The following is a 17,162-nucleotide window of genomic DNA, read 5'->3' on the forward strand; positions in this document are numbered from 1 at the left end:
GCTTATCTTTATCCTTAATTGATGCTCTACCAGCTTATAGTATCAAATTTAATTTCTTAATTTCTGATTTTTTACCTAACCTCACCTAAGTACATCCTTAAGTAGCAAGGTTTATGCCCTTGATGCTAATATCAATTTATTTAGTTGCAAAATTTTTTTGAGTTGAAAAAATGCTATAATAATGGCTTTACATAATAATTTCTTCACAGATTTTTCCCACCAGTGGGAGTATTTTCCCTGTAAAATTCAAGGGGGTCTCATTGGGGGGTTCAGATCCCAAATCCTGCTTACTGTTTTGTCAGATTCCCGTATCCCGCTTACACTATGTACGTAAGCAATTCTTATCTTTTTGTCATTTCCCTGGTCCCGCAAGACCTCATTTCCCGTTTTCACGACACAATAATTTGACTTTCACGTGTCACGCTTACAAAAAATCGGCAATCCCACGTCGCTCTTAGACCCCAATGAGACCCACTTCAAGGTTTCCTCTTACAGATTATGTAATAAAATTCTACTGTTCGCGATCAAAATTACACTGGTCAGGGGTGTTGAAATTAGTTTGGATTATTAAAATAATGATACCTAAACAAGTGATTTTTATGTCATTATCCTAGTTTCAGTACAAGGTCATCACCTGAAATGACCTGGTCGTCCTATCAATACAGATGTTTGTTCTGATAATTTTAGCAACCCTGGATCATTAGTATTCTATATTGAAAGCTACAGTACAATTAAAGCACTTAGTCTATCGATTAATGTGCAATTCTTAAATAAATATGTGATTTTTGAAGAAAGACAACTTTATGGACATAATGGTATTTGAATCAGTGATTTAGAAGACTTCATAAACGACATTAGAATAATGAAAAATATTTACTTTCCAGAAATGACAGCTAAAGTGAATTGGACAGCGATTGTTCTGACATGTGCTAAAAAAGAATGGGGAGAGGCAGTTCAGAAAGGTAAATATAACTGGTATGGTAATACATGTAATAGCAGGTAAAGTAAGACAAACCTATATGTATAAATATCTACATATATATTTATGTACTGTACTGTACATGTATATTGACATAAAAATTCATGTTAATCACTATAATTGTACTGTTACATGCAATATTGTATTTTTTTACTGATTTGTTTGAAATATCTTTCACATATGGGCTTATATATTAGGATGTATACATTAATGTACCTGAATTGGGACAGGTGCAAACAAATGCAGCACATTTAAATGTTTTAATAGGAGCCAACCTTCACCTTAACCTGAAACAATACTGGGTAGTGTAATATCACAACATGCATGTAGAAAGACACAAAATTAAATATCTATTGAAATGGCTGAACTCCATCAAAAGACATATTAACAAAAACAAGTGAACATACACTGAATGAATGAATTTGATCTACATGAACATGTATGACACAATGTAAATAAAAAAAGAATAAAAAAAGGGGTAAGATGTAAAACAATATCTGAAAAACAACCACAACTTTGGACAAAATGCTGCCAAATAAAATTACATACACAGGTAATTAAAAACAATTTTGTTGAAAGGTATTTGTGGATTACAAAAATGTTTTGAATGCACGAAGATTCAAGGAATAATTTATTATACTGTAATAATTAAATGTAAATCCAATAAATTAAAGTGTTTCACCAACATTTTTGTAATGCATTTGCATTTTAAATCATCTAAATATATGTGTAAAATTTATTTGAACAGAACTAGAACTAAGACAGGCCAAAGGATATATAGACAAAGATGTCATTTTATTGACTGTTGAAGATCCAAAGAGTAATGTTGGCAGTGGTGGAGCTACTATAAATGCCTTACTGACAGTAACAGAATACATCAGTGCAAAGCAAGGATATTCAGTAGGTATAATGTAAACAGTGGTAAGAACTAAGTCTAGGTATATTTTAGTAAGCAGGATAGTTGTTGTTATATGTAGAACATGTAGATATATTGTAGGCAGTGTAGGGAATATTCAAGTATATAATATAGAAATAAAAAGATGTGGTGTGATTGCCTTTTAGGAAACTATCCAACAGAGACCAATTGAAATAGATGTTGGCAACTATAGGTCACCATGCAGCCTTCAGCATGTAAAAACAGAATTCCATACCACATAGCAATTATCAATTAGCAATCTGTAAAAGTATCAGACATAACAAATTGTTAAACAACTCAAACAAGAAAACCATTGGCCAGATTTAGATTGCATTTTTAACTATTTGGAAGGTATTTTTCACAAAGGGAAAAGAACAAACTACTTTGTACACATCTTCCTCATTTTGTGCTGATCAATAGGCCATTTGCCAATTCCTGTAATTGACTCTGAAATTAAAGATCCCTTTTTTAGTTGTCTCCCTTATGAGGGACATTAATTTTTATGTACAATGGAAAGCTAGCAGAAAGAGCAAATTTACCTGTGCGTAATGTGAGTAATCTTTAGGGTTTTCAAACCTTTTAACTACATTAATTTGTTCTTAAGCTAAATACTTCTGAACTCAGAAATATTTGTTCATGAAATATTAATTTAACTGCTGATACATCACTTTCAATTCATCATGCTTTGCATTGGCATAAGCCAATTTTGTCCAGTAAAGAACCAGTCTACGATTGACAAAGGGAAGTAATTTGTTTAAAAAGTGTGTAATAACAGAATCAAATCGGTAATTGGCAAATGGACTATTGACTTAGATAATGAAAAGGAGAGGCAAAAGATACCAAAAGAGACAATTAAACTGAAAGTCCAAAATAAACTGACTATGCCATGGTTCAAAAAGAAATAGAACAAAAGACAAGCAACAATATACAAAACACATCATAAATATAAAAAGACCAAAACCAGGGGTGATCTCAGGTGTCAGGAGGGGTAAGCAAATCCTGCTCCACATGTGACACCCATAATGTTACTCCTATAAAATATACTAAAAAAGGTTTATCAAGTGATTAGACATCACATAATAGCAAAAACATGCCAATTTCAAATTTCAATTTTTTTTGAAATTGGAAATGCTTAGAATCACCTATGTCTCTACTTTACATTTGTATTTAAAATTTATACTATGTATGTTAATTTATTTGTATATGTCTCTATACTATTGTTCTTTGGTTTACGAGAATAAATCGTGAATTTACAGACATATTCTTATCATTTTCCTACTGCTTTTTATTGTATTTTTTAAAATTTTATTAAAGGTAATAAACAGTGATGTGCTTCAAGATTCTCACATACTTATTCTTCATAGTGTAAGTACATAATGTAAAAACATATACATGAATAGTGAATCTTTACACAATGAAAACATCATTAACACAAATCATCATGTTAACAAAAGTTAAGCTTCACTTTTATGCTTCTATGGTCACAGTTATGGAAAAAAATATTACATTTCAGATTACTTCTAGAAAAGGCACTTGTAAAGTCTTTTTTGCCAATTTTTACCAATTTTAAAAAATGAATGGCCCAAGATACATGTAGATGAGAAAAAATAAATGTTCAAAGGTTATTTTTAAGAATAACTAGTAAAAATATCTCAGAAGACAATGTTTAATTTTTAAAATTTTTACGAAAAAACTGTTTTGATTTATAAAGCTTCATAGTTTCAAGGAATGGGAATAATTGTTAAAAACTGACACTATCCACTGAAATTTGATTCAAAATTGTTAAAATTAATTTTATTTTTTAGGGCAGAATCTATCCCTATGATCCATGCGGTAGAACTTTTATGGTACTTCCTGTCAGCTATACAAACCCAGAGTATGACGGACTTATAACAAATGTAGACTTACTCATTAAAAATATATCAGAAAAGGTTAGAAATATTAGGATTTAATTATATAATGACAGTTAATGTAGAAAGTTAGTGGAGTAGACATTTTTTTATCTGCAAGTCATCCTAAACTGCTGAAAGATTTCAATAAAACTTTCACAGATTTGTCTCGTCTAGCTGTATGTTCTATACCAATTTTTTTCTGGATATGATTTGTGTTTTATATTGTGAAAAATAGATTTTGTGCTTTCTGTACTACTGAGGAAGGGTGAGGGTTTTTTTATGTAAGAGCTCTGCTTTCAGTTTTCTTGTTTTCTTTCAATTGAAGTGTCCAAAATGACAGCACCTGTATATCAATATAAAATATATTAATGGAAACTGAAAGCTCTTTTTTCCATTAAAAACAATTTGCATAGAATTATTGCTTTACAAAATACAATATACAAAAGTGATCAATTATATATCATCAGTTACAATAACTTTTTCAGCTGGCAGTTAAATCTGGTCCTGGACTATGGGTGTCTAGTACAGACATGATCTTGTCTATACCTGACAATTCAGGTTTGTTTTTCATTTTATTTGATATTCTTTCTTCATATTTATAACTGTGATGTGCTGTGAACAGTAAAACAAAACTGTCTGTGTGATTTTTGTTTTTGTTGTTTCTTCTAAGTTTCCAATGAGTATGTACCACCTAATTTTGTCACATTTTGGATGAATGACAGAACATATGTAATTTTAATGACCAAACATCACCTTAAAGAATTGTGTGACATTTAAATTTAGTATTTTCTGTTGTGAATCAGGATCCTTATTTTTTTTAGTAGGGCTGATCCAAAGGAAATTTGGATCATTTTGCATAGTATTTTTTTTTACAAAATATTACATTCTTTGTTTCATAAATTACAGAAGTTCCATGGAAGCCTTGTGAAGCATGTGCCATAACAGTTCCTAGTACACCTAAATATTGTAAAGATCATGGAGTGTATAAAATAGACAAAGATGTAAGATTATTGTAAATCAATAGATAATTTATAAAGAAATTAAGTAACATCATTTTTGTCCTGCTTCCAACATATGTTGAAGCATGTGAGACATAGTGATGTTAATCCAGTGGTAATGACGTAAATAATTTATATAAAACTTTTAAAACTCATGGAAGGTCAATGCCATTTTTTTTTTATTATTTTATTTTTTTATTTTATCAAAACACATAATGCATAATCATGATAATATACAAATGTATATAAATTTTTCTTTACAATGCAGATAATACAATGTCAGATAATTATAATTAAATTAATTTTAACAATTCTTGCAATTACTAATTTTTAAGAACAATTTGAGTTTTCTGCTGCAAGTAATTGGTCTATGTTTTGTTTTATTTCTATAGTAAAATTTTGAAGAAGAAAAAAAAAATTGATACAGAAAAATAAAAGAAAAAAAAATCAAAAATTTGACAAAAAAAAAAATAAAAAAATAAACCCAAATACAAGTTAACTTTGAAATTGTTTGGGGAAAAAATATTGGTCATCCGCAGTTTGCTCTATATATCACTGCAATTATATGGTATCTGATTCAAGATAGATGGAAAGTAAAGAGCCAGATTTATAGGTTTTCATTAGCAAAAAAACAAAAGTCTCATGTATTTGTCTGATTGTTCTCAGTATAAACACGGAAAGTGCCAGCTATTCCATTCTCTCTCAAACTGTTCTTGGTTTTGTTTGTAAAAATCTAGTTTTTTTCACACAGAAAAACACTAAAAATGCAAATATAAATCCAAATGCAGAATTTTAAAGAATAATACAGCTAAATCCTTAATCCTTGTAAGTAGAGGATCATAAATATGTAATTTTCCAATAGCCACAATGTATAGAATCACTTCAAAAACACCAAAATTGAGGAGCTGTAATTAATGTGTCACACTCTTGGCAGCCATGTTAAACTTCTCTTATATAAAACTTTATATTTTAGAAGTCTGAAGAAATACTATGACCCATTTACAATATATGCAGCTGCTCATTTCATACAAAATATCTGTTATAAAATATGTCCATTGTCTTCTACTTCATTTCATGTTTCAATGACTGCTTGGAAAAAAAAACCAAAAGTTTTCATTCTGGCCACATGTTAAGAGTGGTAGGACAAATATAATTGATAGAGTCATTGCAAGATTTACATTGATATCAGACAAGGTTTACCTTGACCACATTTCATAGATCTTTAATCAAGGTTAAGTTTTTGTGGTCTCCGTGTCAACGGAACTTATATTCTGTGACATCAGAAGTAGGTTAACTTTATATTTTGTGCATATTTCTTGAATTTGTGTATTTCTTATATATATAGCAGTTGTCAAAACTTCATGTTCTTTAAACCAAAAACAAAAATGCATTTTCCTTGTAACATTGAAAAATCTCCATTAATAAGGTTTTTCATTGTGTTATTTTGACTCATTATTAAATGCTAAGAATAAATAATCATGCTTGATTTTTGGTTTACAGGGAAATGTAGGTGGTATATTGTTTCAAAAAGATATTGGTAGTCTTGAATGTTGTGAAAGACCTGACGGTAAAGTTCCTGTGGTAAGATTTCTAATGGATATCATATGTGAATTGGTATACACCCTGACAGTTCACGCTCTAATAAAAGGCAGCCAATGAAATTAAGATGATCAACAAAACAATGAAAAACAAATGCATACATGAATGATATAGTCAAAACAAGTTTTTAAAGATTAGAAACAAGTCATGTGTTGAATACTATATAACCATGCAATGTGTAATAATAAAATGGAGAATATGGGAATGGGTCAAAGAGACAGCAACCTGACCAAAGGGCAGAAAACAGCTGAAGGCTACCAAGAGATCTTTAACCCAATATGTACTAGTTAAGTGAAAATAGATGTTACACTCCTTAACTCCAAAAAAGTATATATAATTGAATCAAAATTAAAAAAACATACGAGACTTAAGAAGTTTTGGTTTACTTATCCTTAAAACAGATTCACACAATTGAGAGGACAATAGAGAGGCAATGATAAATACAAACAAATAAGTTCAACATATGGTCGTGGAAAATAGAATTGTTTTCTCGTGAGAATATTAAACATCATCAATATTAAACAACCATAACAATCTGTGATGCCTTGATGCTTTAAAGTCATATTTTATAGTCATATTTTATGACAATACTGTATTACTGTTGTAATCCTGAGGTATCATGACAAGTTTAACTTCAACAGTGCTGTAGTGTAGAATCAGTAAATGGTTTAAAGTCTATATACTGTAAATTTAGGTGCCATCAGTTGTGTACTTTAGCAGTGCTGTAGCTGGGAAGTTACTTAGTTTCTACATGAAGCCTCCACTTGATGCTTGTACATACATGGGACTTGATAGTGGTGAACCACCTATCCAGGTAAACCTTTCATCAGAGCAAAGTCACACATTCAAATGCATACAGTTTACATAAAACTTATTCTGAGGATATTATTCATTATTATATTGCTTTTCTGATATACATGTTCATCTGATATAGAAAAATTGGTACTGTTATTGTTATACTTCTATAAGAAGAAGTAGTTAGTAGTAAATGTATCATTATTCTGACTCTACTAGATCATTTCTATGAACTCATTATATAATGTCTAAAAAAAGAAAAAAAATTAAATTTAAGCATTCCTGCACAAGACACATTGAAGTCATTTAAATCATGCAACTATTAATGCAATCACAACTGCTATTTTAATTTGTTATTAGATAAAGGTAAAACAATGGATATATTGTTAAATTATATAACCAAAGAGCATGATTATTGTGGGAAAATAACATTGGTCTCCTCAGGTACTCCACACAAGACCTGTAATGTTTAAGTCGGCACTCTAACAGACTGAGCTAAAGAAGTCCTTTCTAGCTCAAGTGCTTATGACTGGCTAAATATCTACTACTAAAGGGAAGCAATCCCATCACAACTTTGAAAAATAACTTGTTATTGTGCCTTTCCCAAGTCAAGAACATTGTCAATTGAATTATCACTATCTGATTTTCTTTAAAATTAGTATGTGTTATGTCCATTAATATAATGATGGCAGATATTTTTGTTTGGTATAAAATTGATACACAACTTATCTTTTTAGAAAATAACAAATAGTGCAGCCAATTATCAATAATTGAAAACTGTGTGTTGACTCCTAAATGTATTCTTTTCTGTTTAATTTTGTTATTTGGTAGCTGTCTCATTATCTCCCCTTGTTAACATATTCCCACTTCAAATAATTCTAAGTAGAATTCTATATTTTTAACTTGAGCTTACAATTTTCTTTTAGCTATCACTCTTTTTCGATGTGATGTTGCCAATGACAACAGAAGCTACAGAAGTTGAATTTGTGTCAGGACAGAATTCAAGAAACCAGGGAGACAAAAACTGTGAGATAGAGAAACTAATGAGGTCAGCAAGGGCATTGCTATGGAAAGAACTAAGTAGTACAAATATTTATACCTGTAAGTTGAATCATTAACAACTAACAGAGATGATGTACTTCCAAGCTTCATGAACTGCTCAGCATTTAGAAATGTTTTAGAAATTAGATTGGATTTCACCCTTTAGTGCTTTTTGATTAAAGCAGTCATTTCTTATTGGTGAGATTTACAAGAAAGGATGAGATTAATTTGAATATTTTGCTATAGACTTGGTCTTTGAGTGGATGGCTTACCTCAAGCTCATAATTCCACTTTTCCTACACAAATAGTAAATGACCTTTCACACAAATGGGTTCATATGAAGATGAGCATAAAACATATCAATTTCAAGGAAGTACACCACAAATTCATGGCCAAAAAAGTGTTCTACAAGGATCACTAGTCACTAGTCATTCAGCTTTTATTTGAAACCAAAATTAGCTTAATATTCTACATATTATGAAAGTCACACTCATGCATATTAACTTTTTTTGTGTTAAATATGTTATCTGCTTTCTGTTGGGGCCTGAATTAGTGGTGTTACGTCTAAAGACCCATTATGAAGGGGAGACAGTTGAATATAAAGATGTTTTTGATTAGTTACATGATTTTGAGCTAAGTGTTACTTTCTTAGAAATCATAATATGAATTCAAGTAACATTCCACAGGAAACATAAAACACTTTTAAAAAACACTATGTTCAAAAAATTTCCTGCCTTTCATACTATAGGGGAGATAATTGAGCTTTAGCAAAAATTTAAACTTATAAGTACAACTCCTTTAAAACCAACAAAAGTAATTAAACCAAACTACATATTAAGTTAATACAGCAAATTAAGATTAGGTATTTGTAAATTGAATAATGATTTCATTTTGTGAATTTGCAGACAGTACTACTAGCTTTTTAATTGTTCTCTTCTGTACAACAAATAGAACCTTAATTAATTTAGTTGCATTTTATTCTTACTGGTTTATTTTAAGACAAAAACTGCAATTTTGTTTTTATTTCATTTGATATTCTCTACATAACTGTATGCATACACTCTATGTTGTAGTACGTGTTTTTTAACCGTTGAAAATGTATCAGTTTAGAATTTTCATGTCATCCTTGGCATTCTATATACATGTTTACTCTGTATCACCAGTGCCTGGTATAATTTGTTTTAGAAATAACACTTCCTTGATTTTTTCAGGTATGATAGAAGAGGGATCATTCCATTACCTTACTAACACAGTTTTAAACCATAAATATCAGATAACAGCCTGTCCACTGTCTGACAATTTCCAAAAGAATGAGCTAATCTGGAACAGCTTTACACATTCATATAAACAGGTAAGTATCCTTGGAAAAACTTGTCTTCCAAATAGTTTGTTCTAGCATGATTTTTGTAATGATGAATTATAACTGTATTTTGTCAAATAATGAATTATGTATTTTTAAAAGTTACTGTTGTATACTAAAACTAAGGTTACTCTGGCAAAGTTGATATTACTGGTAGTAGGGGTTCCAATATTTTTGTAGATTGAGGAAGAAGTGTTTTTTTGTGAAAATCAGATTTTGTGGTTTTGTCAAAGTCTGCATACATGCCTGTAGAGAATTTGTACTATGTTGAACATATAAATTCTTGATTCATCTATACCATTCAAAATGTATAAAAAAATATACCACAAATAATGCTTAATCTTTAACATGACTTCCAAACATGTAGAAGGTTATTCCTGGGAGGTATCTTCTGGGTCTGAAATAGATGTGGTTTGTGTTTTTTATTATGATCAGAAAATGTTAAATTTTAATAAGAATGGAGAGGTCGTGTGTTCTCTTCCTGATTGATGGGTTAAATTGAAGACTTGGTATTTGCTATTTCTTTACAAAGCATGTGACATATAGGAGTAAAAGCAAACATCTAAGTCTGTAGTCTGAATTATGTGACCAATTGAATATAGTTGAAAAATTATCAGCTTGTATAGGCAAGAAATCAAGAAAAAATCTATTGCTATTAATCAAGACATTATTAGAAAAAAATTCTAGGTTTATGAAATTTCCAAGTATTAAACTCTGATGTCCAAGAAAAATTATTCCGTGCATAATTAAAAAGCCTAAAGAATTTCTGTTGATATAAGAAAATAATTACTTTCTTCAGGCTGGAGTAAAGGTTGATGAGGAAAGTAGTGTTGTGAATTCTGTGTTGTTAGGAGATGTAGAAGTTGGGAAGAAATCTGTTGTATGTGGATGCCACATTGATGGAAGGGTTGTTATACAGTCTGACTCATTTATCTCAGGATTAAAAATAGAATACTACCAGGTAGGTGTAGATATTATTACTGCACTACTTTAATGTATTGATGATTTAAAAAGATAAAAAAAAGTATTTGAGAGTCCTATTGCTAAAAATTGTTAGAACTTCAAATTTCTCAAGAATTAAAAATAATAGATATGAAGTCCATATAATTTATTATTTATAGCCACTCTCTTTATAATTTCCCCCTTTTATCAACCAACAATACTCTTTCGTTTGTTAGTCAGTCAGTCCGTCCGTCTGTCCTGTTTCAGGTTAAAGTTTTAGTTGAGGTAGTTTTTGATGAAGTTGAAGTCCAATCAACTTGAAACTTAGTACACATGTTCCCTATGATATGATCTTTCCAATTTTAATGCCAAATTAGAGTTTTTTTTCCCATTTTCATAGTCCACTGAACATAGAAAATGATAGTGAGGATGGGGCATCCGTGTACTTGGCACACATTCTTGTTAATTTTTAAAACAAGAACATAAATAATCAACCTGTTTTAAAAATAATATTGCACAAGATATATATGACATGAAATAATTTGTTGTAAAACTCCTTTCATTTCGTAAATAATTTGTTGTAAAACTTCTTTCATTTCGTAAATAATTTGTTATAAAACTTCTTTCATTTCGTAAAACAACAAAAATTTAACAGGGGTCACCAAAAATATTGGTATCATAGTTTTACTTAATATGTGCATACATGTACTTCTTTGACTCTTTTTCAGACAAAGAAGACAATAAAGTTTGCTGATGCTGTTGTTGTACAAGGTTATAATATTTATATCAAATCACTGGGAATGACCAAATATGTTTTGACTACACATGGTAGATTCGATCTAATTCAGGTATATTATCAAAATGAAGTAAAGAAAGTTATATGTTATGAGAGTAGTCAAAACTCTGAAATAGCAGTTAAATTTTCTTCATGGTTTTTAAGCTTAACTGCTCAATTGAACCCTTTTTGTGTTGTTTTTGTCACACCTGCAATAAATGTTGTTGTAGGCAAGACTTCAATAATCATTCATTTGAAATTATTCACAATCCAAATAAAGTCTGGCTAACAAGGTCTTATCATATACAACCTTGTCAGCCAGACATTAACCTCATACTGATTAAATTATACAATAAGGTCTGTTATTCAGTTAATATTCATGGGGATGGCTGGATAGGTCTATGTAACAGCCACTATGTTCCGTCAGTTACTTTGTTCCAGCGGAACTTTTCAACTAGTTATTTGGTCTGATGGAACTTTCCAACTAGTTGTTTTATTCAGTTATGTTTTATGCAGTTGAAAAACCCTTTAAAATGTAGCTAGTTGAAAAGTCCCAGAACAATGTAGCTAGTTGAATAGTTCTGGCTGAACAGAATAACTAGTTAGCAAAATTTAAGGTGTATTTCATAGCTTACATAAAACGGATTATCATGCAAATTTAGTATTCATAGTACCCTCAAGAGAGGGAAGAATACCCCAGCTCCTCATATGGGTAATTTTAAAAATATCATTATTTCAGATTAATGTATAACAATAAATTAGAACTTATTCCGTTATTTTACTTTGCATCAATTCTCCAAATGGAACTTTGTGACTGGTTGATAAGTTCCGTTTGAACTTTTGGGCTAGTTTGTTAGTTCCGGTTTTGACAAATTTGGCAAAAAGGAACTTTCTAACTAGTTGATATGTTCCGTTGGAACTTTTCATCTACCGGTAGTCACTTTGTTCCGGTGGAACTTTTAAACCAGAGGAAGAACAAAGTAACTAGTTCATAAGTTCCTCCGGAACTTTTCGGCTAGTAAGTTCTTTCCGCCTTGAACTTTCCAACTTCGTAACAAAAGAGCATTTACATCAACAGTATATTATATAAGGATTTGATCCCATCTCATATATCATATGTGTTGTTTAAAGTAGATAAATGTGTTGTGTATGGATCGTGCTTATTCAACGTCTATCCATATGAAATAACATGTGCTAAATTTATGACAATGGCCTTGACCTCATTTTCATGCTCTGACAGTAAGGTTTAGTTTTAAGGAGGATGTCATAATTCTCAGTAATTACACACACATGACAGGTCAATGATATTTAGTACCTTTATGCATAAATTTAGGAAAAGATGTCTATCTGAAATTATAGAGATAAATAATATACGTCCTTGGCTCTATTTTTATATTCCAGTGGTCGGGTTAAGATTTTGGAATAGGTTTTTGGTCAATTCATGATGGATTGAGCTTATTTTTAATGCTCAAGTTTTTTATAATTTGCACTTTGTTTTTATTGTTTTCAATAGTTCAGTTCTATTTGATGATATATTAAAGATACTAATCTTTATTTTTCAAGTTACCAATGTGGAGATCAACAAGTAACTTTTGCAATAGTCCTTGGATAGTAATGATGAATAGAACTGGGATGATAAAAGAAGATCTGTGGTCATCTGATATTGTAAGTATATGTGTAGCAGAATCAGATATTAGGATACATCTAACTTATACTCTGTACTGCTGTAGTTCTCATGCACTATCTCAATCTTATTCCTAAATCTTCAAATTTACCTGAGGAACTATATAAGATAGGATGGTTTATACTCACAATAATAAAGACTGTTATAATATGTATAGGATGAAATAATTCCCATTATGTATATTAATGCATATTGTTTCCTGCCGCATTGTAAACTAATTGGCCAGTCTCAGACTGCTACTTACTTGATATATAGTTTTAAATTGTTATATGGTCAAATGATAAGCACTTCATGTTTTTGATTAAAGTGTAAAATTATTCATTTGTATTACAAATGTAGTAAAAATGATAATATATTTTGTTGTATACTGTAGCTTATTGTGAAGATATACATAATTTTAGAAACATACATGTATTTATTAAATTTTATGTGTTATTTTAGGACAATGACAGTCAGTCGATAATGACAGCAAAATTGTTCCCTGTGTTCCATGCCACAGAACAAGTTGGGTTAAAGGAAATCCTCTGGCTTCAAGGTCAAACAGAGGATACGGATGGGTCAATATTAAAAAGGTATGGTGTACAAAGGTGTCAGTTCTCTAGGCATGAGTAGAAGCCACTTAGAATTTGCTTCAAAATTTTGAAATTTCACTCACTGATAGGAAAGTTAACTTTTTCCAAATTGATAAAATATTTCTTTTTTTACTGGTAATTTCCTTCACATTTATCATTGCTTGAATAGTTGATTGGCCTGTAAAGATTAACAAATTATTATAAAAAATCATTTTTTAAGGATTTTAAAAAATAACATTTGTAATGTAAGGCCAGAATTTTTTAATTTGTTGGTTTACGGATCCGCCGATCCGATTTTGCCGATTTCCAGAATAAAAATAAAATTCATTTTTCATGCTTTTTTATTCCCGCCGACCGTAACAAATGCATTATCCCTAAAAAATAATTAAAATACTCGGATTTTTATGAAATGAAATGCATTAATCACTATTAAAATTGATAACACTTTCTGTAGTGAAAAAAATAAAACTTCCATTTTACGTTTCTAAAAATAGACAAATCAATTACAACTGACCTTGAAATGTGGTTTGCGCAAATAATTTTGCGAAACGAAACCTGTGTTTAAAACCAATTACAAAATCAATTCGTTTACCGTATTTGTCATCAGTCCGTAAGATGCATCATCTGATAGAAATAGACTTGTCCAAATGTGGACAGGTAGAAGACGTCAAGTTAAAGTACTAAATATTAACAAATCATTTGAAATTTTCTTGCTTCATAGATCATAAAAAAAATTTGTCCATTTGGCCAAATAAAACGGGAATGCATGACAACAGATTAATCCGATATTCTCGTTTTTTCAGTGGACGAGTCCATTACGTTTGTTGACATGTGTGTTGAAACTTATTTTCGTACGACGTTTTTACATTTTTTTTTTCTTTATCAGTTTTCGTGCTTGAAGATCGTAATTCACCAAGCCCACCAAGTTATTGGGAATTGATTAAGAGCTACGCGAATCTGTTTTTCATGTTTGTGAAATGACGATATCCAAGCAGTCCCCGTCCACTTTTTGTTTACGGGAAATTATTAGAATGTCATGCGATGTTTATGACAGCTGATTTCATCGAACTAAAATCTAAGAAATGATGACAAAATAGCATATTTTTTTTCTTTCTTTTGCCGACCGACCGACCCGACTTTTTCATTGGTAAAATCCGTAAACCAACAAATTAAAAAACCCTGGCCTAAAAAGGAAAGAGAAGAAATAACAAATAAAAGATAACAATACAGATTTTTTTCTACTGCTTCAAAAAACGATCATGATTAGAAGGTTTAAAGATAGTTCTATATGTTTATCTCAATTTAAATCTTTTGAATGCCTTTCAGAATATCATTTCTTACAAATCATGTTATGTCCTTTATGTTGAGATTTCAAAAATTATGTCAAACCCTTCATGTAATTTATGACATTTGGACAAAAACTTTTTTATTATCAAAAGATATGATAAAGGTGACAAGTAAAATTTTATTCGGTCTATTAAGCTTTTTCAAAAAGATAAATGTCTGAATATTGGTCTTTGGACCAGTAGTAGGAAAAGATTTTGGTGCTGACTTAGAGTTTGATCCTAGATGAGTTAATATGCTGTTGAAAATTATAATGGTGTTGATTAATGTTAATTATAATTTTGTATTATTTTAGATGGAGATCATCATGGAGGCTATCCCTACAAGAGATTTTAGACTTGGTAAACATTGAAGAGGAGTTCCATTGGAAGAGGTATAAAGTTCTGCTTTTATCTTAAATGTTTACATTATCTATTTATATATAAAAAAAAACATATTAACTTCAGAAAATTGTAGATAACATTCTAATCTTGTGCAAGAACTATGTCTTGCCAGAGATAAAAGTTGCAGAATGGGTGACATATGAATTACATTCTGACGAGGAAAGTATAAAAATTTTATATAAACTATGAAACTTTATATTTCGGAAGATAGAAGACCTGGGCGCATCACATGGTGTATGCATATACCTTATGTTATGAATTTCCCTTCTGTCATATGACCCCATTTTCATAGTTCAGTGATTGCTTGAGTTTTGATATTCTTTTGAAAATTGGAGTTATCTTTTTTTGTCCAGAATAGTAATTGAATCAACTTAAATCATTGTTTTATACAATATACAATGTATATTCACTTTTACTACCAACTGATAAATTAAAACAATCTTTACCATTCAGTGATTACAAGCACTTTTTTTTACATTTTAATATTTTATGATGTATTTAAATGAGTAGCTATTGTTGCAAACTCCATTAGGAATTTGAATTGAGATCAGTTTTGGAATAAGGGAAAGGGGGATGTGAGAAAAAAAAAATGTCTTCAAACATTTTTGAGAGGATTTATATTCAACAGCATAGTGAATTGCTCAAAGGCAAAAAAAAATTTAAGTTCATTAGAGCACATTCATTCTGTGTCAGAAACCTATGCTGTGTCAACTATTTAATCACAATCCAAATTTAGAGCTGAATCTAGCTTGAATGTTGTGTCCATACTTGCCCCAACTGTTCAGGGTTCAACCTCTGTGGTTGTATAAAGCTGCGCCCTGCGGAGCATCTGGTTGTCATTTGGTCTGTTTCTTAAATATTTTAAGCAATAGATTAGATGTACATATATATATGTATTTAGTTTAAGGAATGATTGTAAGATGTACATGTCTGTCTGGCAAGTCTCATCGACCATGACCTTTTTAACTGGTTCATTTGACAATGTTGAGTTTTCCAATTTTGTCTATTGATCAAATACTAAACTGAGCAATTGGGTCACTATATTTGGTTATAGAATAATTTTAAGGTGTAAAAGTCTATCTGGCATATTTCACCTACTATGACCTCATTTTAATCTGATCTTTCTTCTTTTTAGGCAGCTATTTTATGATGTGTGTCAAAGAAATATAGAAGATGGATTGAAAGAAAAGAAAAATATAGGATTTAGAAGTATTTATACTAGTGCTGTAATAGATGGATTTGCTGATGATATTCTTAAAACATTAGATGAAGGTATGTAGTTTTTTATAACTTACAACACTAGATGAGGGAATGAAAACACATCAATGGAACACATGAAATGACTCATTTTCCTTGCTATATGAAATTTCTATTGAAAACCGGTCAGTCTAACCAGGTTTAACAGATGTAGCAAATTTCATGCTTGTATGACAGTCATTTCAGCTTCTGGGTTATCTTTGCCAAGGAAAAATTAATAAAGTTTTGCTTATTAGATTAATTTCTCGTGGGCTGTCAATTAAATTTGGTATGTATGTCTCCTCTTGATAGGGATAGACATATTTAGTTTTACTCGTTTCAAAATTGAAATGATATGCTATATCATTTGTTTACTTTCATAGTGGCAGCTAACAGTGAAGGTGAACCAGGTGTAACAGCAAGGACCCTAGCTAATATAGCTGATGTTCTGGGATGTATGGGAGGTGCACAAGGGGGATTGAGGAGTGGACCTGCAGCTAATAAATCTTGGGCTAAAGCTTTCCATCTGTTAGAAGTATGAGAATGCATCACACAAAGCCTTAAGTCTTAACCTCCTTTTAAGAGAGAACTCATTCAAACTTTTATGAAGGGTTTGAGCCAAGACAAGACTGTATCTCTTATAAAA

The 17,162-nt window shown here is 30.6% G+C and overlaps 1 protein-coding gene across 6 annotated transcripts in view; it reads left to right on the plus strand.

The window, feature by feature from the left end:
• Nucleotides 1-17,162, plus strand: part of LOC139523902 (L-fucose kinase-like) — a 40,799-nt gene that overhangs the window by 5,902 nt on the left and 17,735 nt on the right. For 4 of the 6 annotated variants that reach the window (XR_011664711.1, XM_071318288.1, XM_071318289.1 and 1 more), the window contains exons 2-18: nucleotides 885-962; nucleotides 1,728-1,879; nucleotides 3,210-3,260; nucleotides 3,701-3,826; nucleotides 4,273-4,345; nucleotides 4,694-4,788; nucleotides 6,286-6,366; nucleotides 7,079-7,198; nucleotides 8,106-8,280; nucleotides 9,432-9,571; nucleotides 10,380-10,541; nucleotides 11,251-11,370; nucleotides 12,861-12,962; nucleotides 13,423-13,553; nucleotides 15,193-15,270; nucleotides 16,416-16,552; nucleotides 16,900-17,051. Coding sequence is in view for 5 of the 6 variants with exons in the window: in XM_071318288.1 (XP_071174389.1) it covers nucleotides 887-962; nucleotides 1,728-1,879; nucleotides 3,210-3,260; nucleotides 3,701-3,826; nucleotides 4,273-4,345; nucleotides 4,694-4,788; nucleotides 6,286-6,366; nucleotides 7,079-7,198; nucleotides 8,106-8,280; nucleotides 9,432-9,571; nucleotides 10,380-10,541; nucleotides 11,251-11,370; nucleotides 12,861-12,962; nucleotides 13,423-13,553; nucleotides 15,193-15,270; nucleotides 16,416-16,552; nucleotides 16,900-17,051 (1,971 nt within the window). In the remaining variant the exon portion in view is untranslated. Of the gene's footprint in view, nucleotides 1-884; nucleotides 963-1,727; nucleotides 1,884-3,209; nucleotides 3,261-3,700; nucleotides 3,827-4,272; nucleotides 4,346-4,693; nucleotides 4,789-6,285; nucleotides 6,367-7,078; nucleotides 7,199-8,105; nucleotides 8,281-9,431; nucleotides 9,572-10,379; nucleotides 10,542-11,250; nucleotides 11,371-12,860; nucleotides 12,963-13,422; nucleotides 13,554-15,192; nucleotides 15,271-16,415; nucleotides 16,553-16,899; nucleotides 17,052-17,162 lie in introns of all 6 variants that reach the window. The other 2 variants (XM_071318290.1, XM_071318291.1) reach the window with 1 other exon arrangement.

This window comes from Mytilus edulis, chromosome 5 (genome assembly GCF_963676685.1).
Source record: "Mytilus edulis chromosome 5, xbMytEdul2.2, whole genome shotgun sequence".
Classification (NCBI taxonomy): Eukaryota; Metazoa; Mollusca; class Bivalvia; order Mytilida; family Mytilidae; genus Mytilus; species Mytilus edulis.